The sequence below is a fragment of the Gorilla gorilla genome, chromosome 10, assembly GCF_029281585.2.
Source record: "Gorilla gorilla gorilla isolate KB3781 chromosome 10, NHGRI_mGorGor1-v2.1_pri, whole genome shotgun sequence".
NCBI classification, from domain to species: Eukaryota; Metazoa; Chordata; class Mammalia; order Primates; family Hominidae; genus Gorilla; species Gorilla gorilla.
In genome coordinates this window covers 138,362,484-138,377,057 of record NC_073234.2, presented here as the reverse complement: position 1 = coordinate 138,377,057, position 14,574 = coordinate 138,362,484, and the positions used below count along the sequence as shown (strand labels likewise).

Sequence of the window (14,574 nt, the reverse complement as noted above, 5' to 3'; positions counted from 1 at the left end):
GTAGCAGGGGTGGGTCCCAGGAGTCGGGTATCGGTGGGACAGGAATGCGTGTCTCCTCTCCCCAGTCCGTGGGCTCCGTCTACAGTGGCCTGATGCAGGGAGTGGGGGCTGCTGAGAAGGTGTTCGAGTTCATCGACCGGCAGCCGACCATGGTGCACGATGGCAGCTTGGCCCCCGACCACCTGGAGGGCCGGGTGGACTTTGAGAACGTGACCTTCACCTACCGCACTCGGCCCCACACCCAGGTCCTGCAGGTGAGGGCGCGGCTTGAGGCCTGCCAGAATCAGCCTTTCCGTCACCCCATTTCTGGTGCACCTCCTATACACCAGGCTGTGGCAGGGCAGCTGGGAATATGTCAGGCAAGATCATTGCCCTCCAGGAGTTTTGGGCTCCAGTTGGGGAAGACAGATACTTAACAGAATGATTCCAGATAATAAGTGCTAGAAAGAAAATAGATCAGGGTGCTGTGGTAGGGATGGTCCATGGGAATGGTGGTAACAGTCAAGAAGGGGTTCTTGGAGGAGGTGACATTTGAGGTGAGGCCTCACCAGGGGCCTCCCTGCAGAGAGAACATTCCAGACAGAGGAAACAGCAAATCTCAAGGTGCTTCCAAGTCCTAGTGTCTTAGAAAGAACGTTTAGGGGCCAGCAGTGCCCAAGCGAGGGAGAGGCACATGGGGTGGGCTGGGAAGGGCACCCACCTGTGTCCAAGGTCAGGGCATCCAGTCCTGGGACCTGAGCCAATAACCCCACACTGTGCCTGTGTGTTCTTTGCAGAATGTCTCCTTCAGCCTGTCCCCCGGCAAGGTGACGGCCCTGGTGGGGCCCTCGGGCAGTGGGAAGAGCTCCTGTGTCAACATCCTGGAGAACTTCTACCCCCTGGAGGGGGGCCGGGTGCTGCTGGACGGCAAGCCCATCAGCGCCTACGACCACAAGTACTTGCACCGTGTGGTATGTGCACGGGCCTGGGCCACACTCCTCCGCCCTTTCTGCATCTAACCGTCTTTCTTGTGAGCTGTAACAGGTGCGGAAGAGGGCACTAGAGATAAATGGGCAGTTCAAAGAATTATCACCAATTACAATGCCCTCCTAGAGAAACAGAAATTCTTGTCCAGACGTGGTGGCTCACACCTGTAATCCCAGCATTTTGGGAAGCTGAGGCTGGAGGATCCCTTGAGGCCAGCCTGGACAACATAGTGAGACTCCGTCTCTATTAAAAAAGAAAAAAAGGGCAAATGTGATGGCCCACACCTGTAATCCCAGCACTTTGGGAGGCCAAGGCAGGTGGACTGCTTGAGCTCAGGAGTTCAAGACCAGCCTGGCCAACATGGCGAAACCCCATCTCTACTAAAAATACAAAAATTAGCCGGGTGTGGTGGCACATGCCTGTAATCTCAGCTCCTCAGGAGGCTGAGGCATGAGAATCACTTGAACCCGGGAGGTAGAGGTTGCAGTGAGCTGAGATTGGGCCACTGCACTGCAGCCTGGGCAACAGAATGAGACTCTGTCTCACGAAAAAAAAGAAATAGAACATTCTGGCACTCCAGAAGCCTCCTACCCCCCGCATGTGTCCCTTCTCTTTCCCCAAGAAGTAATGTGTTGACTTTTAGAGTCTTCATGTTCTTGCTTTTCATTGGTTCTGTCATCTCTGTGTGCACCCCTGAGCTCTGTGCTGCCTGCTCGGAACTTCATCTGGGTAGAATCGTGATTGGTGTGTGGATTAGTTTGTGTCTTGTGTCTCCCACTCGACATTGTGAGTCATCCAGGTTGAGGCTGGGGACAGAGTTCATTCATTTTCATTGCTGGGTGATAACCCACTATACATATGTTTATCACAATTATTTATGCATTCTGGATATTTGGGTTGTTTCCCTTTATTTTTGCTTTTTGAGATGGAGTCTTGCTCTGTTGCCCAAGCTGGAGTGCAGTGGTGCGATCTCAGCTCACTGCAGCCTCCGCCTCCCGGGTTCAAGCTATTCTCCTATCTCAGCCCCCCTAGTAGCTGGGATTACAGGAGTGCGTCACCATGCCTGACTAATTTTTGTATTTTTAGTACAGACAGGGTTTCACCATGTTGCCCAGGCTGGTCTCGAACCCTTGACCTCAGGTGATCAGCCTGCCTTGGCCTCCCAAAATGTTGGGTTTATAGGCGTGAGCCACCGTGCCTCACTGGGTTGTTTCCCTTTATATTTTATTTTATTTATTTATTTATTTTTATTTTTATTTTTTTTTGGAGACGGAGTCTCGCTGTCGCCCAGGCTGGAGTGCAGTGGCACGATCTTGGCTCATTGCAAGCTCCACCTCCCAGGTTCACGCCATTCTCCTGCCTCAGTCTCCTGAGTAGCTAGGACTACAGGTGCACACCACAACGCCTGGCTAATTTTTTGTATTTTTAGTAGAGACGGCATTTCACCATGTTAGCCAGGATGGTCTCGATCTCCTGACCTCGTGATCCACCCGCCTCGGCCTCCCAAAGTGCTGGGATTACAGGCATGAGCCACTGCACCCGGCCTATTTTTATTTTTTTGAGACAGGGTCTCCCTCTGTTGCCCAGGCTGGAGTGCAGTGGCACAGTCACAACTTACTGCAGCCTCAGAGTCCTGTGCTCAAGTCATCCTCCCACCTCAGCCTCCCAAGTAGCTGGGACTGCAGGCACATGCCACTATGCCCAGCTAATTTTATTTTTTTGTAGACGTGTGGTCTCACCATGTTGCCCAGGCTGATCTCAAACACCTGGCCTCAAGTGATCCTCCTGCCTCAGCCTCCCAAAGTGCTGGGATGACAGGTGTGAGCCTCTGCCCCCAGCCTGTTTTTCAGTTTTGTTTTGTTTTACCATTACCAAAAATACCAGTGTGGGATGTGGACAATTTTGTCTATGTTTTCTGTTGTACGTGAGTATGTTCTCCCAAGGTATAATCCTAAGAGTAGAAAGCGTGGTGATAGTGGATGTACATCCCCAACTGCGGTAGTTTCTGTCACAACAGCTATCCCCAGGTGGTTATACCAATTTACATTTTACAATTTACATTCTACTAGCAGTGAAGGAGAGTTTCAGCTGTTCCACATTTAGGTCATCTCCAGTACTCAAAATAGGCTATTCATGACTGGACAGTTTTTAGTAATCCTTTCAGGAAAGGAACCGTAACACCTGTCCCTGTGCTGGCCTAAGAGCAGGGATGCCCTGGATGGTTGCTCAGGTTGTGCACTGTCCAAGAAATATAAACTATTAAGGGAGCACCGTTTACATCATCAACATAAATTATGTGAAAGCCTGAGTGTTGGCCCAGAGATTCCAGAACTCCTAGCCAAGTTCTAGATGGTGGTGAGGGCCATGGGTTGTGAAATCTGCCCACACCATGTGCATGTAACCAGAGGTAGATTGTTGTGAAATGGTGCCAAGTGGGAGGCCACCAGGCTGCTGCTCACCAAAGTTTTAGAAGAGCCCCCTGGGCAGAGGTGTTCACACTTTGCAGTAGGTACCACGCTTCGATTCTCAGACACCTAACATTGTCAGTCCTGAATTTTTGCTAACTGGTGAGAATGTAGTGGTAGCTTATTGTGGTCTTTTGCGTTTTCCTGATGACTGAAGATATTAAACACCTTTTCATATATTGGCCATTTGGTTTTCCTTCTTCATGAATAGCCTCTCTTAATTATTTATTTATGTACTTTTTCTTTTTTTTTTTAAGATGGAGTCTCGCTCTGTCGCACAGGCTAGAGTGCTGTGGCATGATCTCGGCTCACTGTAACTTCTTCCTCCTGGGTTCAAGCGATTCTCCTGCCTCAGCTTCCCAAGTAGCTGGGACTACAGGCACATATCACCACACCTGGCTAATTTTTTGTAGTTTTAGTAGAGACAAGGTTTCACCATGTTGGCCAGGCTGGTCTCAAACTCCTGACCTCAAGTGATCCACCCGCCTTGGCCTCCCAAAATGCTGGGAGCGAGCCATGGCGCCTGGCCTATTTATGTACTTTTTGTTTGAGATAGGATCTCACTCTGTCACCCACGCTGGAATGTGGTGGTGTGATCATGGTTCACTGCAGCCACAACCTCCTGGGCTCAAGCAATCCTCCCACATCAGCCTCCTGAGGGACTATAGGTGCACACCACCACATCTGGTCAATTTTTTTTTTTTTTTTTTTGAGATGGAGTTTTGCTCTTGTTGCCCAGGCTGGAGTACAATGGCACGATCTCGGCTCACCACATCCTCCGCCTCGAGGGTTCAAGCGATTCTCCTGCCTCATCCTCCCGAGTAGCTGGGATTACAGGCATGCACCACCACACCCGGCTAATTTTTTATTTTTAGTAGAGACAGAGTTTCTCCATGTTGGTCAGGCTGGTCTCAAACTCTTGACCTCGGGTGATCCGCCCACCTTGGCCTCCCAAAGTGCTAGGATTACAGGCATGAGCCACCATGTACACCTGGCCAATTTTTAAATTATTTTGTAGAGATGGGTTCTCACTGTGTTGCTCAGGCTGATCTCAAACTCCTGGGCTCAAGCCATCCTCCCACCTTAGCCTCCCAAAGTGTTGGTGTTACAGGTGTGAACCACCATGCCTGGCCTCTATTTTTAAATTTAAAATGTTAATTTCTATAAACATAAAACAATAAAATGCTACAAGCTAATCATATTATCATAGTTGTAATGAATCTTGTAACTAAGACATGAATGTTCCCCTCCACCTTACCTTTTGAATTCCACCACATGGAGGTAGCCAATGTTAACAGTTTAGTAAATATCCTTTTCAATGTGTTTCCTATCTTTATAGAAATATATCAATATATGAAGGTACACGTTTATAATTTTTTTAAACAAAAATAGAATCATGCTGTGTATATGTATCTATTGCAATTCAGTTTTAAGGATGCACTGTCACTATTTAACCAATCCCCATTTATGGACACCTAGATTGCTTCCATTTTAATTTAATTAATTAACTAATTAACTTTTGCTACTTATGGTGTTGCAATGATATCTTCCATACTATATATTTTTTTCATTTTGTAGATATGGGGTCTTGCTGTGTTGCCCAGGCTGGTCTTGAACTCCTAGACTAAAGCAATTCTCCTGCCTCTGCCTCCCTAAGTGCTGGGATTACAGGCATGAGCCACCAGGCCTGGCCATACTATTATTTTTGTAGGCCCAGATTCCTGAAACTGGAATCTAGAGATGATAGCTCCTTTAAATTGTTCTCTTAGAAGGGAGGGGACCACCGCCAGGGCAGTCTGTGTGACCTGGAGCCCTGCTGTGGCCTCTTGCTTCCTGAGATGGGCAGACTCATTCACAGCAACATTCTATATTCTATCCCTCTTTCTTTTTTTCAGGACAGGGATGGCCAGTGAGCTTTCTCTTAGAGGTCAGGGAACTTGGCTTATCCCAGAGCAGCAAATGTAGCAGGCCCCAGTTTGCTGATTAGGGGAGGCTGAGGGCTTGTGGGTACAGGCGGGAGTCGCTGTTGGGGAAGAAGAGAGGCAGCTCAGTGCAGTCACTGGGCCCTGATCAGGTTTCAGGCCTGAGACTGCTGGCGTCTCCAGGCCCCAGGCAGCAAGGCTGCTGGGGACAGCTGGATGAACACATTCCTGGCCTCTCATGCCCCATGCTCCCTCCTCCCCAGATCTCCCTGGTGAGCCAGGAGCCCGTGCTGTTCGCCCGCTCCATCACGGATAACATCTCCTACGGCCTGCCCACTGTGCCTTTCGAGATGGTGGTGGAGGCCGCGCAGAAGGCCAACGCCCACGGCTTCATCATGGAACTCCAGGATGGCTACAGCACAGGTGTGGAGCTGGGGGTGGCCCCTCTCCTGGGCCCACAGGGTCACCCTCAGGGACATAACCCTCTGAGTTAAGCACTGCCCTCTGCCACCTGCTCTTTTTTTTGTAGAGATGGGGTCCCGCTACGTTACCCAGGCTAGACTCGAACCTCCTGGGCTCAAGCAATCTTCCTGCAATCCCCAAAGTGCTGGGATTACAGGCATGAGCCACTGTGCTCTGACTCAGCAAAGTATTTATTAAGTAAATTATTATAGAAGCCCATACACTGGAATATTATGCTGCTGGGAAAAAGAGGAAGTAGAAGAAGGGGGAGGAGGTGGAGGCGGAGGAGGAGGTGGAGGCGGAGGAGGAGGTGGAGGCGGAGGAGGAGGCAGCTCTCCATATAGCAGTATGGAAAGGTCACTGAGATAGGGTGCTGAGTGAGAAGAGCCAGGTGCAGAGTATAAGGAGCTGGGGTTTTTTTTTTCCTATTAAAGGACTGGGGAGATAAAAATAACATGTTCATATTTGCATAAAGAAACTAGACAAGGACATGTAAGCAACTAATGAAAGACGTTTTGGTGGGAGCAGGAGGGAACTGAAGAAAGAACTTAAACTTTATTTAGAGTTTTATATATTTTTAGATTTTTTTTTTTTTTTTTTTTTGAGGCAGGGGCTTGCTCCGTCACCCAGGTGGGAGTGCAGTGGCGTGATCACGGCTCACTGCAGCCTCAACCTCTTGGGCTCAAGCTATCCTTCCACCCCATTTTTTATTTTTGTTGTAGAGACGGGGTCTTGCTATGTTTCCCAGGCTGGTCTGAAATTCCTGGGCTCATGCAATCCTCCTGCCTCCCAAAGTGCTGGGATTACAGGCATGAGCCATTGTATCCAGCCTGTATTTTTAGATTTTTGAACCACACGAATAGCCCCTTTATATACAATGTATAGGGGGGTTGGGGAGATGTTGATCAAAAGATAAAAATTTTCCCTTAGGAATAAGGTCAAGAGACCTGTTGACTATAGTTTTTTGTTTGTTTGTGTTTTAATTGAGATAGTCTCACTCTGTCGCCCAGGCTGGAGTACAGTGGAGTAATCTTGCCTCACTGCAACCTCCGTCTCCCAGGTTCAAGCGATTCTCCTGCCTCAGCCTCCTGAGTAGCTGGGATTACAAGTGCCCACTGCCACACCTTGCTAATTTTTTTTTGTATTGTTAGTAGAGACGGGGTTTTACTATTTTGTCCAGGCTGGTCTTGAAGTCCTGACCTCAGGTGATCTGCCTGCCTTGGCTTCCCAAAGTGGTGGGATTTCAGGTGTGAGCCACCGTACCTGGCCAGCTATATTTAGTAACAGTGTACTGTGTAGTTGAAAATAGCTAAGAGAGTAGATTTTAAGTGTTCTCTCTTTTAAAAAGTGATAAATATTTGAGATAATGTATATGTTAACTGGCTTGATTTAGCTATTCCACAGTGTATATGTATTTCAAAGCATCACGTTGTACACCATTAAATACAAACTATTTTTACTTGTCAATTTAAAAGAATTTTTAAATAAAAATATACTAAATATACTAATTTTTTAAAAAATTACCTCGATATGAACTTAAGTAGTTCTAGTAATTAATTGATATAATAAATATATATTATTTTAGAATAGTGTTTTGAAATTCAATAGAGGTGGTGGTTGTGCAACATTGTGAATGCACTAAATGCCACTGGATTATTCACTTTTTTTTTTTCTTGAGATGGAGTCTCGCTCTGTCGCCCAGGCTGGAGTGCAGTGGCGCCATCTCAGCTCACGGCAACCTCTGCCTCCCGGGTTCAAGTGACTCTCTTGCCTCAGCCTCCCGAGTAGGTGGGATTACAGGCACGTGCCACCATGCCCGGCTAATTTTGTGTATTTTTAGTAGAGACAGGGTTTCACCATGTTAGCCAGGATGGTCTCAATCTCCTGACCTTGTGACCCGCCCACCTTGGTTGGCCTCCCAAAGTGCTGGGAGCCACCGTGCTCAGCCCGGATTATTCACTTTACAATGGTTATGTTTATGTTATGTCAGTTTCATCTCAATGAAAGAAAAATGAAATAATAAAGAGCTGGTGGCATGGCCAGGTGCAGTGGCTCACATCTGTATTCCCAGCACTTTGGAGGCCAAGGCAAGAGGATCGCTTGAGGCCAGGGGTTTGAGAACAGCTTGGGCAATGTAGTGAGACCCCACCTCTACAGAAAAACATTTTAAGTTAGCCAGGTGTGGTGGCATGCACCTGTAGTCTCAGTTACTCAGAAGGCTGAGGCTGGAGGATTGCTTGAACCCAGAAGTTTGAGGCTACAGTAAGCAATGATTGTACTACTGCACTCTAGTGTGGGTGAGAGAGTGAGACCCTGTCTCTAAAATAATAATAATTGATTGACTCAATTTCCTATTGATGGACATTTGAGTCTATTTGTTTTATTTTTTGCAATAACAGCGCTGTGGGTCACAGGTGACCTGTGTCTATATTGTTGTGCATGGGAGGAAGTCGGTCCATGGGGAAAATTGGTCCAGGTGGGCTTGCTGGGCCACAGGCCACACATCTGTGGTGAATACACACAACCTTTGCACTGCACAGACTCATAGACCCAGGGTTATTGCCGCAGCTCTTCAAGCCATGGGGCTCGCTCCAACTCCCCTTCTCCAGGAGGACAGGTGAGGGCCTGTCTCCCTGCAGCCTCACCTGCACTGTGTGCTATCAGATGTTTGGGTTTCTGCCAAATGAATGGGTGAAAATTGGTAACTTGCTATCAATTTGCATGTAGGCTTAATCTGCATGCCCCTTATGAGTTGGGTGGGGGGAACATCATTTCATGAGCTTTCAAGCTGTGGGTTCCAGCCCGCCCTTTCTACAGCTGCAGGGCAGGGCCCCTCACTCTTCCCCAGGGCTGCCCGGCCTCACCCATTGCTAAATTGTCTCTGTGCCTCCACCATACAGAGACAGGGGAGAAGGGCGCCCAGCTGTCAGGTGGCCAGAAGCAGCGGGTGGCCATGGCCCGGGCTCTGGTGCGGAACCCCCCAGTCCTCATCCTGGATGAAGCCACCAGCGCTTTGGATGCCGAGAGCGAGTATCTGGTGAGTCACAGGGTGGTGGGCTGGAGCGGCTCCCGGTGGCCAGAGCCCCCATCGCCCAGCAGATGGATGCTGAGAAGAGACGGGCCCCAGGAGCTCTCCCAGACTGTCAGCCTCCTGGGCTGGTGAATTCCTGGTGTTGAGAGTGGGGAGCCAGGAGCCACTCTGGACCCAGCCTCCAGGCTCCAGGCAGAGCTGTATGGTGTGGGGCAAGAGAAGGCATCAGAATGGGGAGACCCGGGTCATGAGCGGTGGCTTATACCTGTAATCCCAGCACTTTGGGAGGCCGAAGCAGGTGGATCACCTGAGGTCAGGAGTTGGAGACCAGCCTGGCCAACATGGTGAAACCCCATCTCTACTAGAAATACAAAAACTAGCCAGGCGTGGTAGCACATGCCTATAATCCCAGCTACTTGGGATGCTGAGGCAGGAGAATTGCTTGAACCTGGGAAGTGGAGGCTGCAGTCAGCCGAGATTGTGCCACTGCACTCCAGCCTGGGCAACAGAGCCAGACTCTATCTGGCTCAAACAAACAGACAAAACAAAACAAAATAAAACAGGCCCAGTATGATGGCTCATGCCTATAATCCCAGCACTTTGGGAGGCCAAGGCAGGCGGATCACTAGAGGTCCAGAGTTTGAGACCAGCCTGGTCAATACAGTGAAACCCTGTCTCTACTAAAAATACAAAAATTAGCTGGGCATGGTGGTGCATGCCTGTAACCCCAGCTACTCGGGAGGCTGAGGCAGGAGACTCACTTGAACCCGGGAGATGGAGATTGCAGTGAGCTGAGATTGTGGGCGACAGAGTGAGACTCCATCTACAAAAAAAAAAAAAAAAAAAAAAAAAAAAAAGGCTGGGTGCAGTGGTTTATGCCTATAATCCCAGCACTTTGGGAGGCCGAGGCGGGTGGATCACCTGAGGTCAGGAGTTCAAGACCAGCCAGGCCAACATGGTGAAACTCCATCTCTACTAAAAATACAAAAGTCCGCCAGGTATGGTGGCAGGTGTCTGTAATCCTAGCTACTTGGGAGGCTGAGGCAGGAGAATAGCTTGAACCTGGGAAGCAGAGGTTGCAATGAGCCGAGATTGCACCACTGCACTCCAGCCTTGGCAACAGAGCAAGACTCCATCTCAAAAAACAAACAAACAAAAACAAAAAACAGAATGGGGATACCTGGATTAGCAGCTCCGTCCTACAGTTTATAACTGTGTGACCTCAAGCTAGTGCTTCCCCTCTGAGTCTCATTCTCACTGGTCAAGTGGGCCCAGTCATGTATTTGCAGATGGCTAGCAACCTCAGTCTATGCGCGGATTGATTCATTTGTTACACAGAGAGTTAGTGAGCTCTTCTCAGGCACCAGGCACCAGGCACCATTCTGGGGTTATCGTGGGCTAACTAGACAAAGACCCTTGTCCCCATGGTGTTTCCGTTCCAGTGGGGAAGGCAGATAAGAAACAAGGAAGGCCAGGCGCGGTGGCTCACACCTGTAATCCCAGCACTTTGGGAGGCCGAGGCCAGGCGGATCACGAAGTCAGGTGTTCGAGACCAGTCTGGCCAACATGGTGAAACCCTGTCTCTACTAAAAATACAAAAATTAGCTGGGTGTGGTGGCGGGCACCTGTAATCCCAGCTACTTGGGAGGCTGAGGCAGGAGAACGGCTTGAACCCAGGAGGCGGAGTTTGCAGTGAGCCAAGATCGCATCACTGCACTCCAGCCTGGGCGACAGAGCGAAACTCCGTCTCAAAAAAAAAAAAAAAAAAACAAGGAAACAAGCATGCGTTCACCCCGTGGCCTGTGCTACAAAGCAAATGAAAAAGTCTTGGGACACCAGGAGATTGGGAGGGGTGACCGTTGTCAAAGATAAACACAGCTGGGCGCTAGCAAAAGCCATGGAAAGAGATTTTATGCAGTAACTCCTGACAGTGGGGAAGGAGCCGTGTTCCATCCCGGTTTGGTGGTGACGGGCATTTTAAAGGGAGAATGAGGGGGTAGGGAGGGGAGCAGACAGAGGCCCCCATGAAAACTAAAAGCAAGCCCAGTGGACAGCCAAGGGGCCACCTGTGTCTAGCTGTCCATTTCAAGGGAATGGCTTTCAGGTCCTTAAGAGAGACACTTCTGAGATGCAGGAGATCACATACACATCTCAGAGGGACAGAGGAAGGAGTCACAGTTGTAGGCCCTTTTTAGTAAACACTCCAAGAAAAAGAGGTTGGGGCCAGTCAGCAGGTGTTAACTGAAACACAGCAAATTCTCCTGGCCAAGCTGAGCTTTCTCACACAGGCACTTGAATGGGGGCTGTGATGATCCCAGGGATATGGCTTTCTGCTGCTAGAAGCCATACTAGAGTTTGGTTACTTAGCATAGCGGTTTGGATGGAGCCACCATGTGCCAAGAGTTCTGTGGTTCTCACCATTAGAACCAAGGCCATCAGATGCCATCTGAGCTGAGACATGAAAGAAAAGAAGCCAGTGGTGGAGAGTTCTGGAGGTAAGAACATGCCAGGAGGAAGGGTCAGCAGGTGCCAAGGCCCAGAGTGGAGAATGAGCTTGGCAAGTTCAAAGCCAAAAGTTCAGTGTGGCTGGTGGGTGGGGATTGAACGGAGACGGGTAAGGACAAAGTTGCAGGGAGGCAAACTCCTCAGCCTCTACTATGGAGTTTGGATTGTTTGTAAAAATTAGTAGGCTTTATTTTTGTTGTTGTTGGTTTTTGTTTGTTTTGAGACAGGGCCTTGCTCTGTCACCCAGGCTGGCATGCAGTGGCACAATCACAGTTCTCCCGGGCTCAAGCAATCCTCCAACCTCCTAGCCTCCTGAGTAGCTGGGACTACAGCTGCACGCCACCACACACAGCTAATTTTTTATATTTTTTGTAGAGACGGGGTTTCTCCATGTTGCCCAGGCTGGTCTCAAACTCTTCAGCTCAAGGGATCTACCTGCCTTGGCCTCCCAAAGTGCTGGGATTACAGGTGTGAGCCACTGCTTCCAGTGGCTTTATTTTTTAGAGCAGTTTTAGGTTTAAAGAAAATTAAACAGAGGCTAGGTGTGGTGGCTCACACCTACAATCTTGGCACTTTAGGAAGCCAATGTGGGAGGATGGCTTGAGGCCAGGAGTTCAAGACCAGCCTGGGAAACAGCGGAACACCCGTCTCTACAAAAAATTACAAAAATTAGCTGGGCATGATAGTGCATGCCTGTGGTCCCAGCTACTTGGAAGGCTGAGGCAGGAGGATTCCTTGAGGCCAAGAGGTTGAGGATGCAGTGAGCTGCGATCGCGCCACTGCACTCCAGCCTTGGCCACAGAGAGAGACCCTGTCTCACAAAGAAAAAGGAGGGAGGCTGGTCACTTGAGGTCAGGAGTTCGAGACCAGCTTGGCCAACATAGTGAAACCCCACCTCTACTAAAAATACAAAACAAAATTAGCTGGGCATGATGGCATGCACCTGTAATCCCCTAGCTACTTGGGAAGCTGAGGCGTAAGAATCGATTGAACCCACGAGGCAGAGGTTGCAGTGAGCTGAGATCGCACCACTGCACTCCAGCCTGGGTGACAGCAAGACTTAAAAAAAAAAAAAAAAAAGGAGGGGGAAGGGAAGGACCAGAAGACTGGAGGGCCAGGGTAAAGCTGATCCCCCATTCACCAGGTGCCTCATTGTGTCTGGCCCTGAGCTGTCTCCCTTTAAGAAAAACCCAGGAAGCTGGCCATCGTTTGTGAACTGAGCCTCAGAGAGGTTAAGCATCAGCCCATAGACAGTGGCATGAAGCACGGTTGCGGGTGGGGCGTCCGTGCCATGCAAGCCAGGCCCCCACTGTCCCCGCAGATCCAGCAGGCCATCCACGGCAACCTGCAGAAGCACACGGTACTCATCATCGCGCACCGGCTGAGCACCGTGGAGCACGCGCACCTCATTGTGGTGCTGGACAAGGGCCGCGTAGTGCAGCAGGGCACCCACCAGCAGCTGCTAGCCCAGGGCGGCCTCTACGCCAAGCTGGTGCAGCGGCAGATGCTGGGGCTTCAGCCCGCCGCAGACTTCACAGCTGGCCACAACGAGCCTGTAGCCAACGGCAGTCACAAGGCCTGATGGGGGGCCCCTGCTTCTCCCGGTGGGGCAGAGGCCCCGGTGCCTGCCTGGCAGATGTGCCCACGGAGGCCCCCGGTGGCCCCCAGCTGCCCTCCGAGCCCAGGCCTGCAGCACTGAAGGACGACCTGCCATGTCCCATGGATCACCGCTTCCTGCATCTTGCCCCTGGTCCCTGCCCCATTCCCAGGGCACTCCTTACCCCTGCTGCCCTGAGCCAACGCCTTCACGGACCTCCCTAGCCTCCTAAGCAAAGGTAGAGCTGCCTTTTTAAACCTAGATCTTACCAGGGTTTTTACTGTTTGGTTTGAGGCACCCCAGTCAACTCCTAGATTTCAAAAACCTTTTTCTAATTGGGAGTAATGGCGGGCACTTTCACCAAGATGTTCTAGAAACTTCTGAGCCAGGAGTGAATGGCCCTTCCTTAGCCTGGGGGATGTCAAGAGACTAGGCCTCTCCCCTTTACCCCTCCAGAGAAGGGGGTTCCCTGTCCCGGAGGGAGACACGGGGAACGGGATTTTCCGTCTCTCCCTCTTGCCAGCTCTGTGAGTCTGGCCAGGGCGGGTAGGGAGCGTGGAGGGCATCTGTCTGCCATCGCCCGCTGCCAATCTAAGCCAGTCTCACTGTGAACCACACGAAACCTCAACTAGGGGAGTGAGGGGCTGGCCAGGTCTGGAGGGGCCTCAGGGGTGCCCCCAGCCCGGCACCCAGCGCTTTCGCCCCTCGTCCACCCACCCCTGGCTGGCAGCCTCCCTCCCCACACCCGCCCCTGTGCTCTGCTGTCTGGAGGCCACGTGGATGTTCATGAGATGCGTTCTCTTCTGTCTTTGGTGGATGGGATGGTGGCAAAGCCCAGGGTCTGCCTTTGCCAGAGGTTGCAACATGTTGGGAGAACCCGGTCAATAAAGTGTACTACCTCTTACCCCTAACCTCTGACTTCTACTTGGGCCAACTGCCTCATCGCCCAGTTAGATTTTTCCACCAGACCACGGCTCTCCTCTCAGCCCTCTCTGGTGGAGTTGCAGAGAGACTTCGGGTGGTCCAGGGCCTCCGCCTGTGTCTGGGAGCCCCATCTGCGCTCCTCCCATCCCAGGGTCTCTGGTGTAGACATTCCTGTCTGCCTGTCTCCACGGGGATTGCGCAGGGGAATAGAGACGTTGCCTTGAAATCCCAGGGGCCTCTGTGCTTCCCGGGACAGCTGAACTGAGGCCCAACAAATGCCACCTGTTCTTTTCCATTGGGGCCCAGGCACCCGACACCCACCCCAATCCATGCAGCAGAGAAATATTACCCAGCAGGACAGCTCAATCAGCAGGGAGGTTTGGGCCCAGACACAGGAAGACGCCTGCGTGGTTATTCTTGCTGAATTGTGAAGAAGTCTGCGGTCCCAGGAGGAGGGCTCTGTGCCAACTGGTAGAGTAGTATTTCAATTTTTTTTTTTTTTTTTTCTGAGACAGGGCCTTGCTCTGTCACCCAGGCTGGAGTGCAGTGGCACAATCTTGGCTCACTACAACCTCCACCTCCCGAGTTCAAGCGATTCTCCTGCCTCAGCCTCCTGAGTAACTGGGACTACAGGCACCCACCACCACACCCGGCTCATTTTTGTATTTTTAGTAAAGATGGGTTTCACTGTGTTGGCCAGGC

The 14,574-nt window shown here is 50.6% G+C and overlaps 1 protein-coding gene across 13 annotated transcripts in view; it reads left to right on the top strand.

The window, feature by feature from the left end:
• ABCB9 (ATP binding cassette subfamily B member 9) overlaps positions 1-13,859 on the top strand; it is a 47,615-nt gene extending 33,756 nt beyond the window's left edge. For 8 of the 13 annotated variants that reach the window (XM_055358293.2, XM_063694453.1, XM_063694450.1 and 5 more), the window contains 4 exons: positions 66-254; positions 777-950; positions 5,617-5,776; positions 12,673-13,859. In XM_055358293.2, the coding sequence (XP_055214268.1) occupies positions 66-254; positions 777-950; positions 5,617-5,776; positions 12,673-13,172 (1,023 nt within the window). In that variant the 3' untranslated portion in view covers positions 13,173-13,859. Of the gene's footprint in view, positions 1-65; positions 255-776; positions 951-5,616; positions 5,777-8,715; positions 8,853-12,672 lie in introns of all 13 variants that reach the window. The other 5 variants (XM_055358300.2, XM_055358298.2, XM_055358299.2 and 2 more) reach the window with 1 other exon arrangement.
• The last annotated feature ends 715 nt before the right edge of the window (positions 13,860-14,574 follow it).